Source organism: Balaenoptera ricei, chromosome 5 (assembly GCF_028023285.1).
Source record: "Balaenoptera ricei isolate mBalRic1 chromosome 5, mBalRic1.hap2, whole genome shotgun sequence".
In the NCBI taxonomy this organism is placed as follows: Eukaryota; Metazoa; Chordata; class Mammalia; order Artiodactyla; family Balaenopteridae; genus Balaenoptera; species Balaenoptera ricei.
Window position 1 is genome coordinate 51,513,228 of NC_082643.1, and position 17,980 is coordinate 51,531,207.

At 43.3% G+C, this 17,980-nt stretch overlaps 1 protein-coding gene across 1 annotated transcript in view; it reads right to left on the reverse strand.

The window, feature by feature from the left end:
- The window catches only part of PARM1 (prostate androgen-regulated mucin-like protein 1), a 101,232-nt gene that overhangs the window by 19,185 nt on the left and 64,067 nt on the right, over positions 1-17,980 (reverse strand). The window contains exon 2 of the mRNA XM_059922848.1: positions 13,884-14,588. Within this exon, the coding sequence (XP_059778831.1) occupies positions 13,884-14,588 (705 nt within the window). The remainder of the gene's footprint in view (positions 1-13,883; positions 14,589-17,980) is intronic.

The window sequence follows — 17,980 nt, forward strand, 5'->3', positions numbered from 1 at the left end:
TAAAGGATGGGCTGAACTTGGACAGAGAGCAACAAAATTTTTAGGCAAGAACCAGCTAGATGGAGGTACATATATACAACGGAATATTACTCAGCCATAAAAAAGAATGAAATTGGGCCATTTGTAGAGACCTGGATGGACCTAGAGACTGTCATACAGAGTGAAGTAAGTCAGAAAGAGAAAAACAAATACCATATCCTAACAGATGTATATGGAATCTAAAAAAAAAAAAAATGGTTATGAAGAACCTAGGGACAGGGCAGGAATAATAAAGACACAGATGTAGAGAATGGACTTGAGGACACAGGTTAGGGGGAAGGGTAAGCTGGGACGAAGTTAGAGAGTGGCATGGACATATATACACTACCAAATGTAAAATAGATAGCTAGTGGGAAGCAGCCGCATAGCACAGGGAGATCAGCTCGGTGCTTTGTGACCACCTAGAGGGGTGGGATAGGGAGGGTGGGAGGGAGAAGCAAGAGGGAGGGGATATGGGGATATATGTATATGTATAGCTGATTCACTTTGTTATACTGGAAAAACTAACACACCATTGTAAAGCAATTATACTCCAATAAAGGTGTTAAAAGAAATTAAAAAATAAAGGACATTAAAAAGCAAAAAAAAAAACTGATTTTTCTGAAAGTGTAGCTATTTGTTAAATTGAACTTTATAAGTAGTTATGATGCAAAATTAAAACTCCTTTATAAGGCATACAGCTTGCATGCAAATATGATACAGAACTGTTTTTAATTAGCACAATCTAAGTTTGTCTCTGTGTTAGTCCTTCTCTCTGCTGCCCCATCCCTTCAAATCTTTAAATCATTAAAGTACTGCTTAATCATTTCTTTACACAGTGGCAGAGGTAAACTTTATTAAAATTAGTCAAATATGACCACAATTGGAATCTTTTACTTCATGTTTATACTATTTCTTAAAAGCTAGTTAGTTTGCAGAATTGGTCAGTGGGCAGACTTGGGATTCAAACTTTGGGCAGGATCCCTAATATCTATACTTTTCCACTTCCTGTAATCAGAAGCCCTGGTTTGGGGACTGGCTTTACTTTTATCTAAAAGCATTCTACCTACTTGGGTAGCATATAGGTAAAAAGGTATACTAGAAACACAAATCTCTGTTGAGATAATAAAAGATTTGCATTCATCCAAGCAAGTGTGTGTTTCTTTTTTCTTCATTTCTCTCTCCTGCAGGCACATCAGCTGTACTTTAAGGATGCAGGGAGCACAGGTTTGTAATCAATGCCAAACAGGGCACACAAGTCGGCACAGTTCCTGGTTACCATGGTTTTAAAATTTCCTTACTTCACTTACAATTACAATCTTTCCCAACACAAATGAAGCCTCTTTCCCACCTGGAATTTTTTATAACTACCTGTTTAGGTCGCCCAACCCCAGCTCTCGTTTGACACCTGTAATGTAAACTAGGCTGGGTTTCTAAGAATAGCAAACAGCGCTCCTCATCCCTTCCCTATAGCATCCTGACAAGCCGATGGCCACACATCAGCTTCCCATCAACATCACGTCAGGCAGCATTCCTCTCATTCAGTGCTCTCCAGACCAAAAGGAGCCCACAGGGAGTAAGGATTCTTCCCGAAACAGGGGTGACTCCTACATCTGTATGCTATTAACAGACTCTCCTTAAAGACTGAATTCAGTCTTGGCTTAACAACAGTTCTCAGGGGACATCTCTAGTATTGTGCCAAGAACAGTAATAAAAGCATTAAGAAAAACAATCGTGGTCATAAAAGTCTCAGCAGCCATACTTTACTGCAGTTCCCTGTGCCAGGCACTGAGCTAGGCAGAGCGGGGTAGGTATCTTCACGTAGGAGTTTAGCAAAAGCAGTTAACAAAAATCTATTCAACTGGTTAGTATGCAGAAATGGGATTCAACCTTTGAGGCTGGATTCCCCAAACTTATGCTCCTCTACTTTCTGTGACCAGAAGACCTGGCGTGAAGACTGGCTTTATACACGCACTAGCTGAATAGTCTTGGGCAAGTCACTTTACTCCTTCCCGCCTCTATGGCCTCATTTGTGTCCCTATCTCTACCTGTAAAGTGAGAATTCGTTCAATCAGTCACACAACTGATGTTTATTGTTTACTATGTGCCCAACTTTGATGAATCACTTGGTTCCTCTCAGAGTGCTTTTACAAATTAAACAGTGTATTTAAAATGCTTTGTCCATCATGAAGTGCATTACAAAGGTCTCAGTCTCTGGGCGTCTCTTATCCATAAAAACTGTGAAGCCAGGAAGAAACTTGAATCCAGAAAAGATCTGAGCCAACCCTAGTATTCAAAATGATTGCGGATCTCAAGCTCAAGTTTTGCTTCCAGCCTGATCATGACCAATGGAATAATGTAATTTTACTGTTGAAGGGAAATTAAGAAGGTTCATTGCCTCTAACCCCTTCACTTTACAGATGATAACATAGAAATTAAGAGATTTGGTTGAGATCAGACTTCATCAGTGGCAGAGCTGGGACTAGATACCTTTGAATTCTTGGTTTGCCTTCTTTTAAATTTTCTGCTTCTTGGTCTTACCTCAAGTAAAAGCCTTAAGGCACTGATAGCTGAGGCAATAAACAAAAACAAGACCCCATCCTCTACGTCACGACAATGTTTTCAAAATTCAAACATCTCTATATCACTCTCATGATTTTTGCCATGTCCACATCAACTGATGCTATTATTTTCTTAATAGCTGTCTTTAAATTAAATTATTTTTCTTTAGATACTGACTACATATAGCCACACCCTAAGCAATGATAGCTATGAAATCATGAGTTTGATGCGCTATTTTAGTTTTTTTTTTCAAATTCATATTGAAACAAAAGCGTAGTTTTTATTAGAATAAAAAAGGTTCATCCTCTTGCATACTACCTGTGTAGGGACTTAAATCATACCTTTGGGAACACTGCTCCCACGAACCAAATTTTCACAAAGAAACTCGGGGTGAGATGCTGGATTGGGGGTAGATCACAGCCCTCAGATCCCCTGGAGGAGGCCAGGAAGAATGGAGGGCAGAGAGTCGGGGTCATCAGGGCCAGTGTCAACACCTGTCACTACTTTAGGGAATGTGGCAGCTTCCTGAATACTGCTTCTTGGTGGAGGCCAAAACAGGGGAAATGTGGCACAGAAGGGACAGCTGTCCTGACTTACCTGACCCCCGGGGTAGCAGTGCAGACATGAACAGAGACTGTATTTCTAAGACCATGACGCTAACTAAGCCCTGATGATTCTCCCTAAACATGCTTCGTGTCAGTTTCTGCTTCTCATTCTTTCCTGCAGGGCAGATTCACAGTGCCTGGCTTTAGAAGCCTATCATAACTCTTTCAAAATTACCTTATATAATAAATGTAATTCAGCCTGGGCTGAATTATAACCTGTTCTGGGCTGAGAGAACCACACCCTGACATGAGTGGGGATCTCAGTTCTGAGTCAGACCTACCCTAGACCTCTTGAGGGATGGAGGGACAGTGTTGGAGAGATTTCTGGGGAATAATTATTAAAAAAAGATCAGAGAATCCCCTCTACTGTTTGTCCTGGATGAGGAGAAGTCTCCTTCTCCTCTTGTGAAAATTCTGATCTACAGTGTGAGTGGGTGAGCAGTATCATGTTAGGTCATCAAATCCTTTGACTGAAGGACAAAGATATTTCTATTCAGGAGTCAAATCAGAAAGAGGGAAAGAAATCCTGACATGTCTCTGCTATCGGAGTATCTTGAATGCAATTAGCCTTGAGAGTATCAAAAAGATACTGGAAACCCTGAAAACCTGGGGGGTTTCCAGTTGGGGACACTAGCTGTGTGGCAGTGGGAAGGTGGAGGTACGTATCGGCTGAGAAGTCAGCCTTTTGTAGCCTCTGACTTTCAACTTAAGAGGCCAAGTTGGGGATCTCAACTCTGAAGTCATCCCTTTGCAAATTCCCCACAGAGAGGGGAGAATCATGCATCGCAGGTACCATTTACCTCCATGAAGACAGAAAAAGAAGGTTTTTTGGTTGTTCTCTTTAGTATTTCCTCGATCTCTTCAGTATTCCAGTGATGAAAATGAGACATGACCACAGATAAAACAATACTGAAGGGGAAAATAAACCAGAAAAATTGGTATATGCCCTTTTTGAGACTCATCTAGTCTGCAGGTGAAGGCTCAGACCCCTTTGAGGTTCATCAGCCTTGGCAAGTAAGGCCTTCCATGCTGGCATTTTCTTGGTTCCAAGGACACGGCAAGAAGGAAGGGAGGAACTTCTTAGGGCCCAAGACAGAGTCCTAACTCTGTTTGCAATGATAAACTTGCAGTGTGCAGGTTTATCATTTTTTTGTCATGGAAAAATGACTCTCGGCTGGGGAGCAGAGAGTCAGTTTCAGGTCACCTGTCTCAACATCTTGACAAAGGGCAGTGACACTATAATTACTGCAGCCCAAGGACTTGGGGATCTCTGTGGAACCATTAGTTAATTTAGCTTTGCCTCCATGTAATTAATCACCTAGGCAAGGTAGGAACCTGCTTTTGGAGACTGTATTTTACCAAGCTTTAATTTCTCCCAGACTCAGGATCCCAAGGTTTTAGAGTTAAAAACTTTGGAAAGAAAATAATTTCCAAACTTTGATGCCAGTTAGGGGAAGAAGGCAACCTCCAGCTCTTAATCCTCCACTGTCAGGTGCAAGTGGAGCCTGGACAAAATCCTGTAAGCTCAGCGTTTGTATCCTCCCTCCTCCATGATTTATCTTCTCCCAGCTAGAAATCTCTAGTTGTATGCACTCTTTAACCCTTATCTTTGGATTTTCCAAGTTTCATGAAAGTGCTACTACTTCCAATGTGAACATAGTTACTTTTCTCTTTCACACTTTTTAGATTATCCTTTTCTGTATTGTGTTATAGGCAGGTGCTAAAATGGATCTTGATTACCTAATATTTACAGTAATAATCCTTTTGGGAGTCTTGAAGTGTTGTCACAAACATTTTATTTTTTCAAGTTAAAAAAAACCGAAGTTGGGGCTTCCCTGGTGGTGCAGTGGTTGAGAATCCGCCTGCCAATGCAGGGGACACGGGTTCGAGCCCTGGTCTGGGAAGATCCCACATGCCGCAGAGCAAGTAGGCCCGTGAGCCACAACTACTGAGCCTGCGCGTCTGGAGCCTGTGCTCCGCAACAAGAGAGGCCGCGACAGTGAGAGGCCCGCGCACCGCGATGAAGAGTGGCCCCCGCTTGCCACAACTAGAGAAAGCCCTCGCACAGAAACGAAGACCCAACACAGCCAAAAATAAATAAATAAATTAATTTAAAAAAAAAAAGCCTCACACCGACGGTTGGTCATCCTAGACCAATAAAATCATTAAAAAAAAACAAAAACAAAAACAAAAACAAAACAAACAAAAAAAAACTGAAGTCTAGAAGAGTCAAACTCTTGTTGGTAACCACACTGAGAATTAGGGACCCAACTGTAATAATAAGAGCAGCCAACATTTATTTAGTGCTAACTATGTAAGGGACTCTTTATATACTTGTCTCATTTAATTCTAAAAAGAATCCTATAAGGCAATTATAGTACTATTATTACCCTCATTTTACAGATGAGGAAAATGTGACACTCAGTGATGAATAAACTTGCCAGGTCATCCATCTAGTAAATGGCATTGGTGAGCTGTGAACCAGGCAGTCTGATGCCAAAGTTTGTACTACAAGTAACATTCTTATCCTCCTAGAGCCTGGCTTTGAAATGACCCCATAATTTCACCAAACAGAAACATGGCAAAGTGTTTTTGATGGCCCACTTCCATGGACTTACTGAGATTTTATGACTTTAACCTAAGTTCACCTTAAATTTTGAGCCCGTGTTCTATCCCTGAAGGCCTGTGGGTCTGATAATAAAAGCAAGATACTGTTAAATAAAACTCTGTCTCTTACTGGCCGATATTTTTCTTTCCCAGGACCGGAGAACAAGGCATACCGAGGACAATATCAACTTAGTATCCATTATGTGTTCTCCTCGTGCAATACTCCTGACTCAACCCACTTCAGGGGGGGGAGTTCTAGAACCTTTTCTGAGGAACACAGTGGGTTAGTGCTGATCTGGTCTCACTTTCCTGTTATTATTTTGAACGAAAAAGACATGCTCTTCTGAGTCAGAAGATTACAGTAAGTTCAGTCTGGATATGGAATCGGGAATATTCCAACCAGTTTTCCCAGTGAGCCAACAAGCCATAGATGCATTTATGATATCAGCAGCTGTGCTTACAAGCTAAATTCCACTTTCTCAGTGAAGTATTTCCAAAATCACTTTAGTCATATGTGACTAGTGAAAATATTTGAAGCAGAAAAAAAGGAAAGTGTTCCATGGAGACAAACTCTCTAAATGTAATGAAAGGAGAGACGAAGTATGTGATGGCGTTGCATTGCTACTAGATGACAATACCAGTGGTAACTAGCTGATTTTATTACCTTGCCATGTATTTTTCAAAGGATATTTTGGAAATATTTTAAAACCAGATTAAGGTTTAGGCAGTAAAAGTAAACCAAAGGAGAAATAAAAGTAGTAGAGACAAGAATGTAGAATATCTTTTTTTTACCTGAAATATTATCTGACAGTTGGAGCTCCTTATGGGAGTTTACTTGGTGTGAGCAAGCTTAGAGGTTTAGCTTAAGTTTAAAGAAATTGGGCACAAAAGAAAAAATGTGAGTGAGGATTTATAATACATACCCTTGTCAGCCTTGCAGTTCATGTGGACCAAAGACAGGAGCCAGCATGATGGGAAAAGAGAGATGTGGTGGGATTATGAGAGCTTTGACATGAGAATGAGAGCGAAGAGAAGTGGGTGAATTTGGGACCTACTAAGAGTTCAAACCAACAGTTCTCGGTGATGGAAAGAACACAGAGAGGGAAGGAGGGTTGGGCTAAAAGATGTTGGCACCATTCACTGTTAGAGGCCAGGCCTGGGCATGTCATGACTTAATATTTGTAAAACTGAGTCTAAGATAGATACAATATTTTTTAGGATTATTGCTTTCTGATATATTTTGGGCAATCTGGAAGAATCTGATCAATAAATGTTTAATGTTCTTTTACGTTTTTTTGTTAAATCCTCATTTCCCCCTTTAATATATTTTGAATAGATCATCGAAATATAATGGTCATTAACTTACTATTGTATTACTTACAATACATATATATTTTTTTTACTCCTAAAATCTTTCTATGAATACTTTAAAAATGATTCTTCCCCCTTTTCTAGGAGTTAATTCATTTTTCAAACCTATATTTATCCTAAGAGCTGGTCTGGAATAAGAAGGTGTTTTGACAGCTGAAAGTCCCTTGCAGGTATGGATGCGGAGGGGATTAGATATCTGTGCCTGCCTGGTGTCCTTTCTTTCAGGGTATTTATTAGCACAGTTCATACTGAATAAATCTGGAGTCAGACTAGCAAATTAAAGTTCAAAGGCCTTCACCCATTTTCACAATTATGAGTCCTTCTCTTTGTAATGGAAAGCATAGGACAGCATAAGACCAGGGGCCACTTGGATTTTACAGACAAAAGAGAATACCCAGTCTGCAACCAGCCGAGTGACTATCATTTTAAAGTTTGCATATGTAGGAATTGGGGACGATTCGAGTATAATTTGGGGTGCGGTATCAGTTCATCCCTTAAGCATTCACACGGCACCGTTCAGTTCAGTTCAGGATGTCACAAACATACTGTAGTCATAGCTTCCACCCCTGAAGAGCTCTGATTTAATAACCCAGCCGATCCATATTTAACACATCACATCTCTCTCTCTTTTCCTTTAAAAGCAAAACAAAAACTGAAAAACGAAAATGAAAACTCGTTTCTTCTGCACAGCTGCTTTCGGATGGCTGCGGCTACCACCTTCTTCTCCTCCCATCGGGAAGCCCCACCCCTCAGGCCCAGCTGGCAGCCCTGGGCGTTTGACAACATCCCATGCGGCTCATGTCCACAGCAGGTCTGGAGGCCGTAGGTCCTTCCCAACTTTTCATTTCTACGAATTCAGCTAGGATGGGTACGGTGGAAGGAAGACCTGACTTAGGGTCACTCAGGAGAACTGAATTTGAATCCTGGCCTGGTCACTCAAGTGAGGACTTAAGTCACCAAACAGGTGCCTGTTTTGTCACCTACAGCAGAGATCCCATCCAGCTCACCTCGCTGGAATGTTCTGAAGATTAGATGGAGGGTTACCTGTGTAAGTCACGAGCCCAGTTCTTAGAACACGTATATTCTCAGTAAGCCTTATATGAATGTGAATCTCATTCCTTCTGCCTTGGATAATTCTAATAAACAATTTTTGTGGTATGATAAGCCAACAACAACAACAACAAAACCCCTGGAAGATTGTCTCTCTTGTGTTCAAATTATAGTGAAGAGCGCTTAAAGTCAGAGTAGCTAAATGACATGGTCTGTCAGTGACAATGGCCAACCGGAAACCAGGTATAAACCGGTCTACGTGTTACCAGTCCTGAACTCCCTGCAGTTTACGTACATGTATTCCTGCCAGTTGAATATTCTTAGGTATAATTCTGAACATTTTCTGCCTCTGATCAAAAGCCTTTGGTGACTATCAATGGCTTGTCAAGTAAAGTAAGTTGTCTCATCCTGCTACCCAGGGTCCTCTAACACTTGTCCTGAAATCTGCCTTCTGGCTTCTTCTGCAATGTCCTCCTCCACACATCCTGGGATCCATCCTGGGATCCACAGGCTACTTGCCATGCTGTGTACACGCGACACTGTAAACTCCACAAGGGTGGCGACTGTCTCATTCATGGCCAAAGCCCCACTGTCTAGCCAGATGCCTGACTCACAGTGAAAGCTCAATAAGAGTTCGTTGAAGATGATGGACAGTCTTCATTATGATAAACACAGTAACAGTGATAATAGCAATCACAATAGCCAAATAATAACAATAATGATGATGCTGATGATAGTGGTAAATAATAGTAAAATAACAAGCATAGACATCAACAGAGTCATTGCTCAACAGCCGCTATGCTGTACATAGACCCTCGCCGGGTCTCTCCGGTGAGGGTGTGGTGAGTGGTGAGATCAGTTACAGGGGTATTTAGTTTCCTATCTCAACTAAACTTTTTTTTTTTTTTTTAAAAGTTATTTATTTATTATATTTATTTTTGGCTGGATGGGTCTTCATTTCTGTGTGAGGGCTTTCTCTAGTTGTGGTAAGTGGGGGCCACTCTTCATTGCGGTGCGCGGGCCTCTCAGGGTCGCGGCCTCTCCCGTTGCGTAGCACAGGCTCCAGACGTCAACTAAACTTTTTAATAACCCCATCATTTGGAGACTACCCTTATCCCATTTTATTGGTGAGAAGACCAAGGCTCAGAGAGATTAAATAGCTTCCCTGGTACTGGCTGATTGCCTCTTTCATACATTTATCCAACAAGTGTTATTTCGAGTCTACCATGTGTCAGGCTCTGTCTCAGGGGTTGGGGATGTAACCTACATCTTCCTATTTGTGAGCAACGTCCTTGCTTTCATGGAGCTGACAGTCTAGTGGCAGAAAGCAGACACCTACTCACCAAATAAATGAGATAATGTCAGAAAGTGGTAAGTACTCCAATAGAGATGTTAAAAAAAAAATTAAAAAAAAAGAAAGTGGTAAGTGATTAAAAGGAAAGTAAAGCAGGATAAAGGGATCCATGGTGATGCGATTACTGTTTCAGACAGGGATATGAGGAAAGGCTCCTGAGGAGATGACAGCTGAACAAAGTCCTTCCTGATGAAAAGGAGCGAGCCACTGAAGACCCAGCAGGAAAATGTTTCAGGCAGAGGGAATGGTAAGTGCAAAGGCCCTGGGGCAAGAGGGTCTGCGGTCTGTTCAAGAAGTGGTAAGATTGCAGTGTGTTTGCTGGTGAAAGCGGAAGCAGGTGAGAGCACTGAGGCAGGGGGGGTTCCGAGTGTGCTCAGCACCACAGGCATGACACAGACTTCAGCTTTTACTCTGATTCAGAAGGGCAAGCAAATGGAGTGTTAGAGCTGAGGAGGGACAGGATCTGTCCTCGGTTTTGAAAAGGGTCTCTCCGGCAAGGGTGTGGTGAGTAGTGAGATCAGTTACAGGGGTATTAAAGTCCCACATGTGAGAGAGGACCGAGGGGTGAGAGGAAATTGGGTCCTGAGGGACCAGATGCAGCGTATATGAGAGATGAAAGAAGTCTAGGATTATCCCACAGTTTCTGAGGGAGGACTGGACGGAGGGGTGAGGAAATCAGTAATTCATCTGATCCGTATGACATCTGAAATGCCTAAGAGCCACCCAAGTGGAGACCATGAGTTAGCTGACAGCTGGGTGTCGACATGTCTTTAGTTCAATGAAACAAAACAGGGATAGAATTTTACATCTCCGGGCTATCAGCATGTGGATGGCATTTTAAGTCACGAGACGTGATGAGGTCATCTCAGGAGTGGGTGTGGGGAGAAGAGGAGAGCGTGCGTGTGGAGAGCTGGGGGAGAGGAAGAAATGTTGGCCCCAGGGTGCTCCAGTGTAGGAAGGGGAGGGGGTGAAGCAAGGCGACAGACACTGAGAAGGAGCAGTGTGACGAACCAAGAGAGAGGTGTCCTGGAGGTGAAGTGGAAACAGTGCTTCAAAATGAGGGCAGTGACCATCTGTGTCAAATGCTGCTGCTAGGTCGGGTATGCCAGGACTGAGCATTAACCCTCAGAGCTGGCAATGTGGAGGGTACCAGATACCCCGACCAGAGCAATTTCCGTGCTTGCAGCTGCTGGCTGGATTCTGAACCCAGGTATGTGCAGCACACAGGTGCCTGAATCTCCCCTGCCCTGTCTTCTCCTCGGGCCGCAATTCCCTTCATCTCCTACAACTCAGCTCATGTGCTCCCTCTATCATGAAACCTTCCCTAATCCCGCCAGTCAAATCTAACTCCCATAACATTTACCTTGTTTTTGAATTATTTATTGGTGACTATGTCTGGATATTTGTTGAATGGATAAGTCCTTGGATTATAGAAATATGCTATGTGAACTCATACAGAATAAGACAATATGCTCAACAAAAGTGTAGTATGATTACTGCCACTATTAAGGCAGCACAAGAGTCTCCGAACAAAAACATCTGCAGATAGTCACCTGTGGGCACAGTGTCACAGCGTGCTGCCTAGTTTGCTGGGCTGATGGAGGAGCCGTGCGGCAATCCTGGTGCTTAAAGAAGACCCAGTGGTGGTTTAAAGGATTTGGGCTCTGTGCCCAGCTTTACCACTGGGCAGTGTAACCTTGGGTGAGTCACTCTAAACTTCTGGGACGCAATTTCTTCACCCTTGAAATGAATAGATTGTATCACATCTGCTCAAAGATCCTCCCACCCACCTTGGTTCATTCTCAGATCAGAAACTGAGTGGTTAAGAGTTACTTGTGTCCTTTCTTTTTACTTAAACTGTAAAATCTCAGAGGACAGGTCTTACACTTATTAATACTTCTTTGCATCAAGCACCGGGTCCTGGTGGATGCACAGTAAATATTCTTCAATTTAATAGATCAGAAGGGATGAATCCCCTTGGGTCTGTGAAATGTACACTGGCCATGCTCAGTGACCTCCCTCTGACCTGTCACACCTTCCTCTCAAGTCATTCAATCTTTCCTTCATTCATTTACCCTGGAGTTCTTACTGGGGGCCATATTCCCTAGAACTATAAAGTTCTGGTTCATGACCCAGCTCTGTCCCTAATTTTGTGTCTCTTAGCCCTGCTGGCTTTGAGTTGAGGAAATCAAGACACATGGTCTAAAACACAAGCCGGAACAGTGGAACAGGGCTGTCTTGTATAATCCAGCCCATGAAACTGAGGGACTTGGAAAAAGTAGTAGGTTATGCCACATTAGGGAGTCTCTTGCATGCCAAGCTCAGAATTTCTGCTCAGGATATTGATCCACCATGTCTAAGGTATCCTGGAGGGGGCAGAGTGTGGAGAAAGGGAAACCAGTTAGAAAACTGAAGAAGTAGTGCAGGTGGTGGTGAGGTCTGAACTAGGAAAGGGAAGAGATGGGGCCACTGCCTCAAGCCTGTTCTTGGATGGCACCATTGTTAGGGACAGACCTGAGGACACTGAGTCAACACCCACTCTGCTCCAGGTACCGAGTCCATTCTTGAGATATTCCCTGCATGCTGGCAGCATGGAAAGTATCAGACAGAAAGTGGGGATGTGGCAGAAAGTAAAGACAGAAAGTACACATCTAAACACAGCGTGCTAAGTGCTGGCCGGAGGTACAAACAGGGCGCTAATGGGGACGGGGCTACACAGAGAAAGCTATGTTTGGACTGCGAGGGCCGGATTCCCTCCTTTTGCCTCTCCAGATCCACTCTCCACCTTTCTCCACTTCGCTCTCTGACTTGCCCTTCAGGAGGCTGAACTGTACGCACCACAACGGGCTTCCTTGTCCTTGGCTTCCGGCTGCATATCAGAGTAGGGGGGGAGAGGGAGGGCAGAGTATAGATTCCCTTCACTCCCAGAGGTTAACCTTGAGTTAGCTGTGTCCCTCCCTACTCCTCCCAAGGTGGTCTATTCTACAAGACCCTCCTTCTGGCTTCTGGTTACTATTCTCTCCTCCTAGGCCTGACTCATGACAGCTCTGCAATTATGATCCCCTGTGGTTTTCTTATACACCAGCTGTACCTTTGTAATTCATTCCTTTATCCCAGTTTGATTGTATCCCTCTCTCTTGTTGGGACTCTCACTGATATACACTGGGCCTTTGAAATAAGAATTTGCAATTCTTTGGGACCTTATCCCTTAGTAAACTGTGAGCTCCTCCATGTGGAGTTATGTCTTGTTAATCTGAGCTCTGTTTCTCCCCACCTCCACTGTTTACCAGAGTTTCCATTCATAATGGTTGTTTATCAATTATTTGTTAAAAGATGTTAATTTCTCCTCAGTCACAGCCATTTCTTTGACCCCCAGCTGGTCCTGTGTGGCTCAGTCCCAAATACTGCCCTCTGAGTCCATGGCCCCTGGCGAGACGACTCAGGCGAGGGGCTAAAGCTCCATTTTCCCCTTCACCTGCTGGCTGCTCTCACCTCACTGTTTCTTAATCAAGAGGCCAAATGTTCCTTTTAAGGCCTTTTCCTGCCCAATGCCCTAAAGTTTCCAGACTTCACTTCAATGTCAGATGCATGTGACCTCAGAAAAGACCCTAAATCTCTATCATAATTTCCAAGACTGCAAAATCAAGATAAAAATAATACTAACTTTACAGGGTTTCTGGGAGAATAAAAACAAACATGACATTCCATAAAATTTACTGTCTTTCCCATGAAATATATCAGTGACTCTAAAGAATAAGCACATTCTCTCCAGCCCCCCCTACTTTCTTTGACTGTTTCCGTGAGGTAAACATTGCATTAATGCATCGAGCAAAATCATAATAACAACTGACATTTCCTGAGTACTTACTCTCTGCCAGGAACTATTCTAAGCACTTTATATGTCATTTCATTTAATCTCCACAAGAGCCATGTATGATACAGCTTTCTTTATCCCTATTTTACAGATGAGGAAAAATAAGGGCACCCTGATGAAGTAATCTGCCCAAGGTCAGGAGCCAGAACTGAAACCCAGGAAGCTCAACCCAAAGACTTTGCTTAACCAGTCTCATTGGTTTACATACATGAAGACATACGTGAAGACAAATTATAAAGATGGGCCACAATTAATGAACTATCATGGGGAAATTATTAAGAGACTAAAAGTAAAGTTTGCACTTGTGGAAATTCTTAGGAATTATAATTCAGCTGGGTGTTGCGCTCCAAAATTCATACTTAATCCATTGTGTTTGGTTAACTGAACGGCATTCTTAGCACCTCAGTGTCATCAAGGCCACGTGCTCTAGCCAGAGACTCACCTGAACTTAGCTCATGCTCCACTTCCTGCATGATCACCCCGGGCGAGGCGGTGGTGGTCTCCGTGTCTATCAGCATACAGGTCACTCTGGGGGGCACAGTTGCTTGGGCCGTGGTCTCGGTGGGCACTGGCTCGGCTGGGGCATGTGAAGTGGCTCTGTGGCCAGAGCTGTGGTCCTCCGCTGGGGGCTCTGATGTGGTTAGAGCTCCTGTGGGCTTGGTGCTGGCCTCAGCGGAGTTACGGCTGGTGCTCACAGAGGCAGAGGGAACTTCCTCTGGCGGTGAGGTTGATGGGGGTGAAGGTGATGAGGCTGGCGCTTGAGGGGAGGTGAGTGCGGGAGACTCAACGGGGGACTGTGACCCTGTAGCTGGCACCCTGGCCTCGGGAGTGTCTGAAGTGTGTTCCTCGAGCGTGGGTGTTAAGTGGACCCCACCGCTTGTTGGCGAGGCGTCTGTGTCTGTGCCCTCCCAGTTGGAGGCTGGGCTGGTGGGTTCCTCTTCTCTGGGCTCTGCGGAGTCGTTCTTGGCGGATGGAGGTGTCCGGGCCGATGTTGTATCTGGGAGGACCGAGGTGCTGGGCGTTCCACCGGTAGGGGAGGCGGGAGGGCTTTGCGGAGAGCTGGTCCAGAAGGCCGTTGGTGGGCTGCTCTTTGCCGGAAGAGAAACAGGCGAGAGGTCTGATGTAGACGCGCTCTGTAGCCTCAGTCCTGTAGAAGAGCCAGTACAAAGGTGGTTAGTGTGTGAAAACCTGCGCGGCGAGGCCGTTTTACAGTATTTTCACGTCTTTCTCATTTTACACTGTGCCTCTGTAATTGTGAAGGTGACTTTAAAAATATTTTCTTCCCACTGTTGCTCTCTCCTCCCTTGGTGACTATCAGGAGCAACCAGCCTGAAGGCTCAGCAGGAGCAATTAGTGGATCAGTCAACACAAGTCCAGCCAATACGCAGCAAGAACTAACCTTGTCTTCTGCTTGCTGAAAGCCATGCCCTTAAAAACCGAGACACTTTGCGAAACTGATTTTATGAGAATTGCTCTGGACAGTCGAGGGAGCTGCTGCACAACGCTTGCGGGGACGCCCAGCCTGTGCGATGCGTGTGGGGAAGGCATGGTTGGTGAGTGCAAAGCCAACCACTCACTGATTGGCTCGTCCCTGTCAGAGGAGCTCATTGATTGGCTGTTCCCTGCCGTAGGCACTCACTGATTGGTTGCTCCCTGTTAGGGTTGTGAGCTCCGCAACCTCGCACAGGGATGCAAGGGTTATGGGCTTGTCCACTGGGGTGAATAAAGCTGTGAGCACATTTCCTGTGGAGGAGTAAAGGGGGAGGTCCCAGACTAAAAGCTGAGAGGAAGAAGGAATCTGAAGTTTGGAAATATTGTCTTAGACTCGCACCTAGTTCTCCCAAATTCTAGCCTGGTGTCTTTACCATCATGTCATTTCGCCAAATATTCTCTTTCATATTTTGTAAAATTTAGAGTTAGTTTCCTTTCTTCATTCCTCCCTGCCTCCATTTACCCATTCAGTTTCATTCATTCATTCATTCATTTATTCATCCATTTATTCATTCAAGTATTTAATAAATGGCTTCTATGTACTAGTACTCTGCTAGACCCTGAGTTTATGATTTCACTTTTTATGTAACACATCTCTTGATTGCCTCTCCACACCCCTTACCATTCCCCAACTAGCTTTTCCTCTAGTCATTTCCATCTCAGTGGATGGCAAGACCTATCAGTTACTCAGTTAAAAACCCAGATACCATCTTTAATGCATCTCTTTCCCTCGCTGCCCCTCCTCCATCCAATCCATCAGCAAATCATGATGACTCTACCTTAAAAAGATATCCCAATCCAATCTCTGCTCATCACCTCCCTTATTATCTCAACATCACCTGAGCCACCAGTCACTTGTCTAGACAACTGCCACAGTCTCTTAATTGGTCTTCTAGCTTCCAGATTTCTTCCTTTCAGTCTGCTTTTCACATGGAAGCCAGTATAATATTTTAAAGTGGCAAATCAGATTAACTGACCAAAACCTTCCCAAGGTTGTGCTTAGAACAAAATCCAAAACTACTGCCCTGTGTCATCATCCCATGTTCTCCTCATCATTCTAGTTGATCTCTACTCAAATGTCAGCTCCTCCTCAGAGGAGCCTTCCCCCGACAGTCCTAACCAAAGTCATTCCTACTCCTTCCCCTTGCCTATTTTTTAAAAGATTTTTTTTGATTTTTTATTGTGAAAATATACATAACATTTTAACCATTTTTAAGTGTACAGTTCATTGGCCCTAAGTACATTTTCACTATTGTTCAATCATCACCACCATCCATCTCCAGAACTTTTTCATCTTCCCAAACTGAAATCCTGTACCCATTAAACAATAACTCACTATTCTTCCCTTTCCCCAACTCCTGGAAACCACTATTCTACTTTCTATCTCTACGAATTTGACTGCTTTAGGTACCTCATATAAATAGAATCATACAATATTTGTCCTTTTGTTTCTGACTTATTTCACTTATTAGCAAAATACTGTCAAGGTTCATCCATGTTAGAGCACATGCCAGAATTTCCTTCCTTTCTAAGGCGAAATAATATTCCATTGTATATATACACCACATTTTGTTTATCCATTCATCCACTGATGGCCACTTGGGTTTCTTCCACCTTTTGGCTATTGTGAATTATGCTGCTCTGAATATGAGGGCACAAATATCTGTCTGAGACCATGTTTTCAATTGTTTGGGGTCTATATACTCAAAAGTGGAACTGGTGGTTCATATGGTAATTTTATGTTTAATTTTTTGAGGAACTCTCACACCCTTTGCTCATTTTTATTTTTCATAAAATAAATAAAATAAAGTAGTTTCTTCTTGAAACTGCATATTATTTCTTTGCCTATTTTACCTCTCTTCTACCAGAATGTAAGCTCCATGAGGGTACAGGGACCTGGTCTTATTCATTGCTGTTTCCTCCAAGCCTAGAAGAGTGCCTAGGTCATCATAATTGCTCAATAAGTACTTGAGGAAAGGAGGAAGGAAGGGGGGATGGAAGGAAGGAAGAGAGGGAGGGAGGGAGGGAGGAAGGAAGGAGAGAGGAAAGGAGAGAGTAAGGGAGATAAGGAGGGAGGTAAAGAGGGAGGGTGGAAAAATGAATTAACTTAAGAACTTTATTTAAAACAATACCCCAGTATTTCTCTACTCCCTTCTACACATCACTTAGTATGGCCACATCTATCATAGATGCCTGGGGGCTGGCTGCCTACCTGGTGTTATTTGAAGGCAGGAAACTTGCTTAAAATGTCAACCTCTGTCCTTTCACCACAACATACACTGATGCCTGATGTCTTGTTAGGTCTTCAACTATTTAACTTTCCAAACTCTGAGGAGATTTCCTTTGGGGTAGCATATAGGTAACAGCCAAACATGATCAAGATTCGTAAGGGAAAAAAAAAATGGGCCAGATTTTAGCACAGAGGAAGGGAGAAAAGAGGAATGCAGAGGGATGTAAGCATGTGGGATAAGATCTGCTCACTTCTTCATTCAGCTGCATGACAGACTCAGTAGCTAATGGAAAATTGTGCTATAGAATTTAACCTGAAAACAGAATTTTCTCAATATTTAACTGAATTTAACACGTGGATTGTTATCAAAATGATTGGTTTAATTTTTTTTTTTCCGAGAGGAAGTTACATTTTAATCAGTAAGCATCACGACAGAGGGACTTTTGTTAGCTAATTCATGATATCTGTGTATAAAGCGACAGTTTCCATCCATCCATGGGATCCTGAAAAGTTCTCTGTGTACTGACTGTATTTTCCAGTGGCTTATCATTTTAGCGATGTTGCGTGTTCATTTCTGATGGGCTTTCACCTGACCCCTGCCAAGCTGATTGGTTTAATTTTATTTAAAGTTGTTGGTCAAGACAGTAAACTACAGGAAAGTTACTCTCCTAGTAAACTGGGGGCAGACCTCCCAAATTAGGCCACATAATAGTCCATGTTTCTGTGGTTGACTTTTGGCAGCTGTGAAGTGTCAACAATTTCAGGATGAATACAGGTCAAGAGGTCTTTGAAATATGGACAAAACAACAGTTGGGACA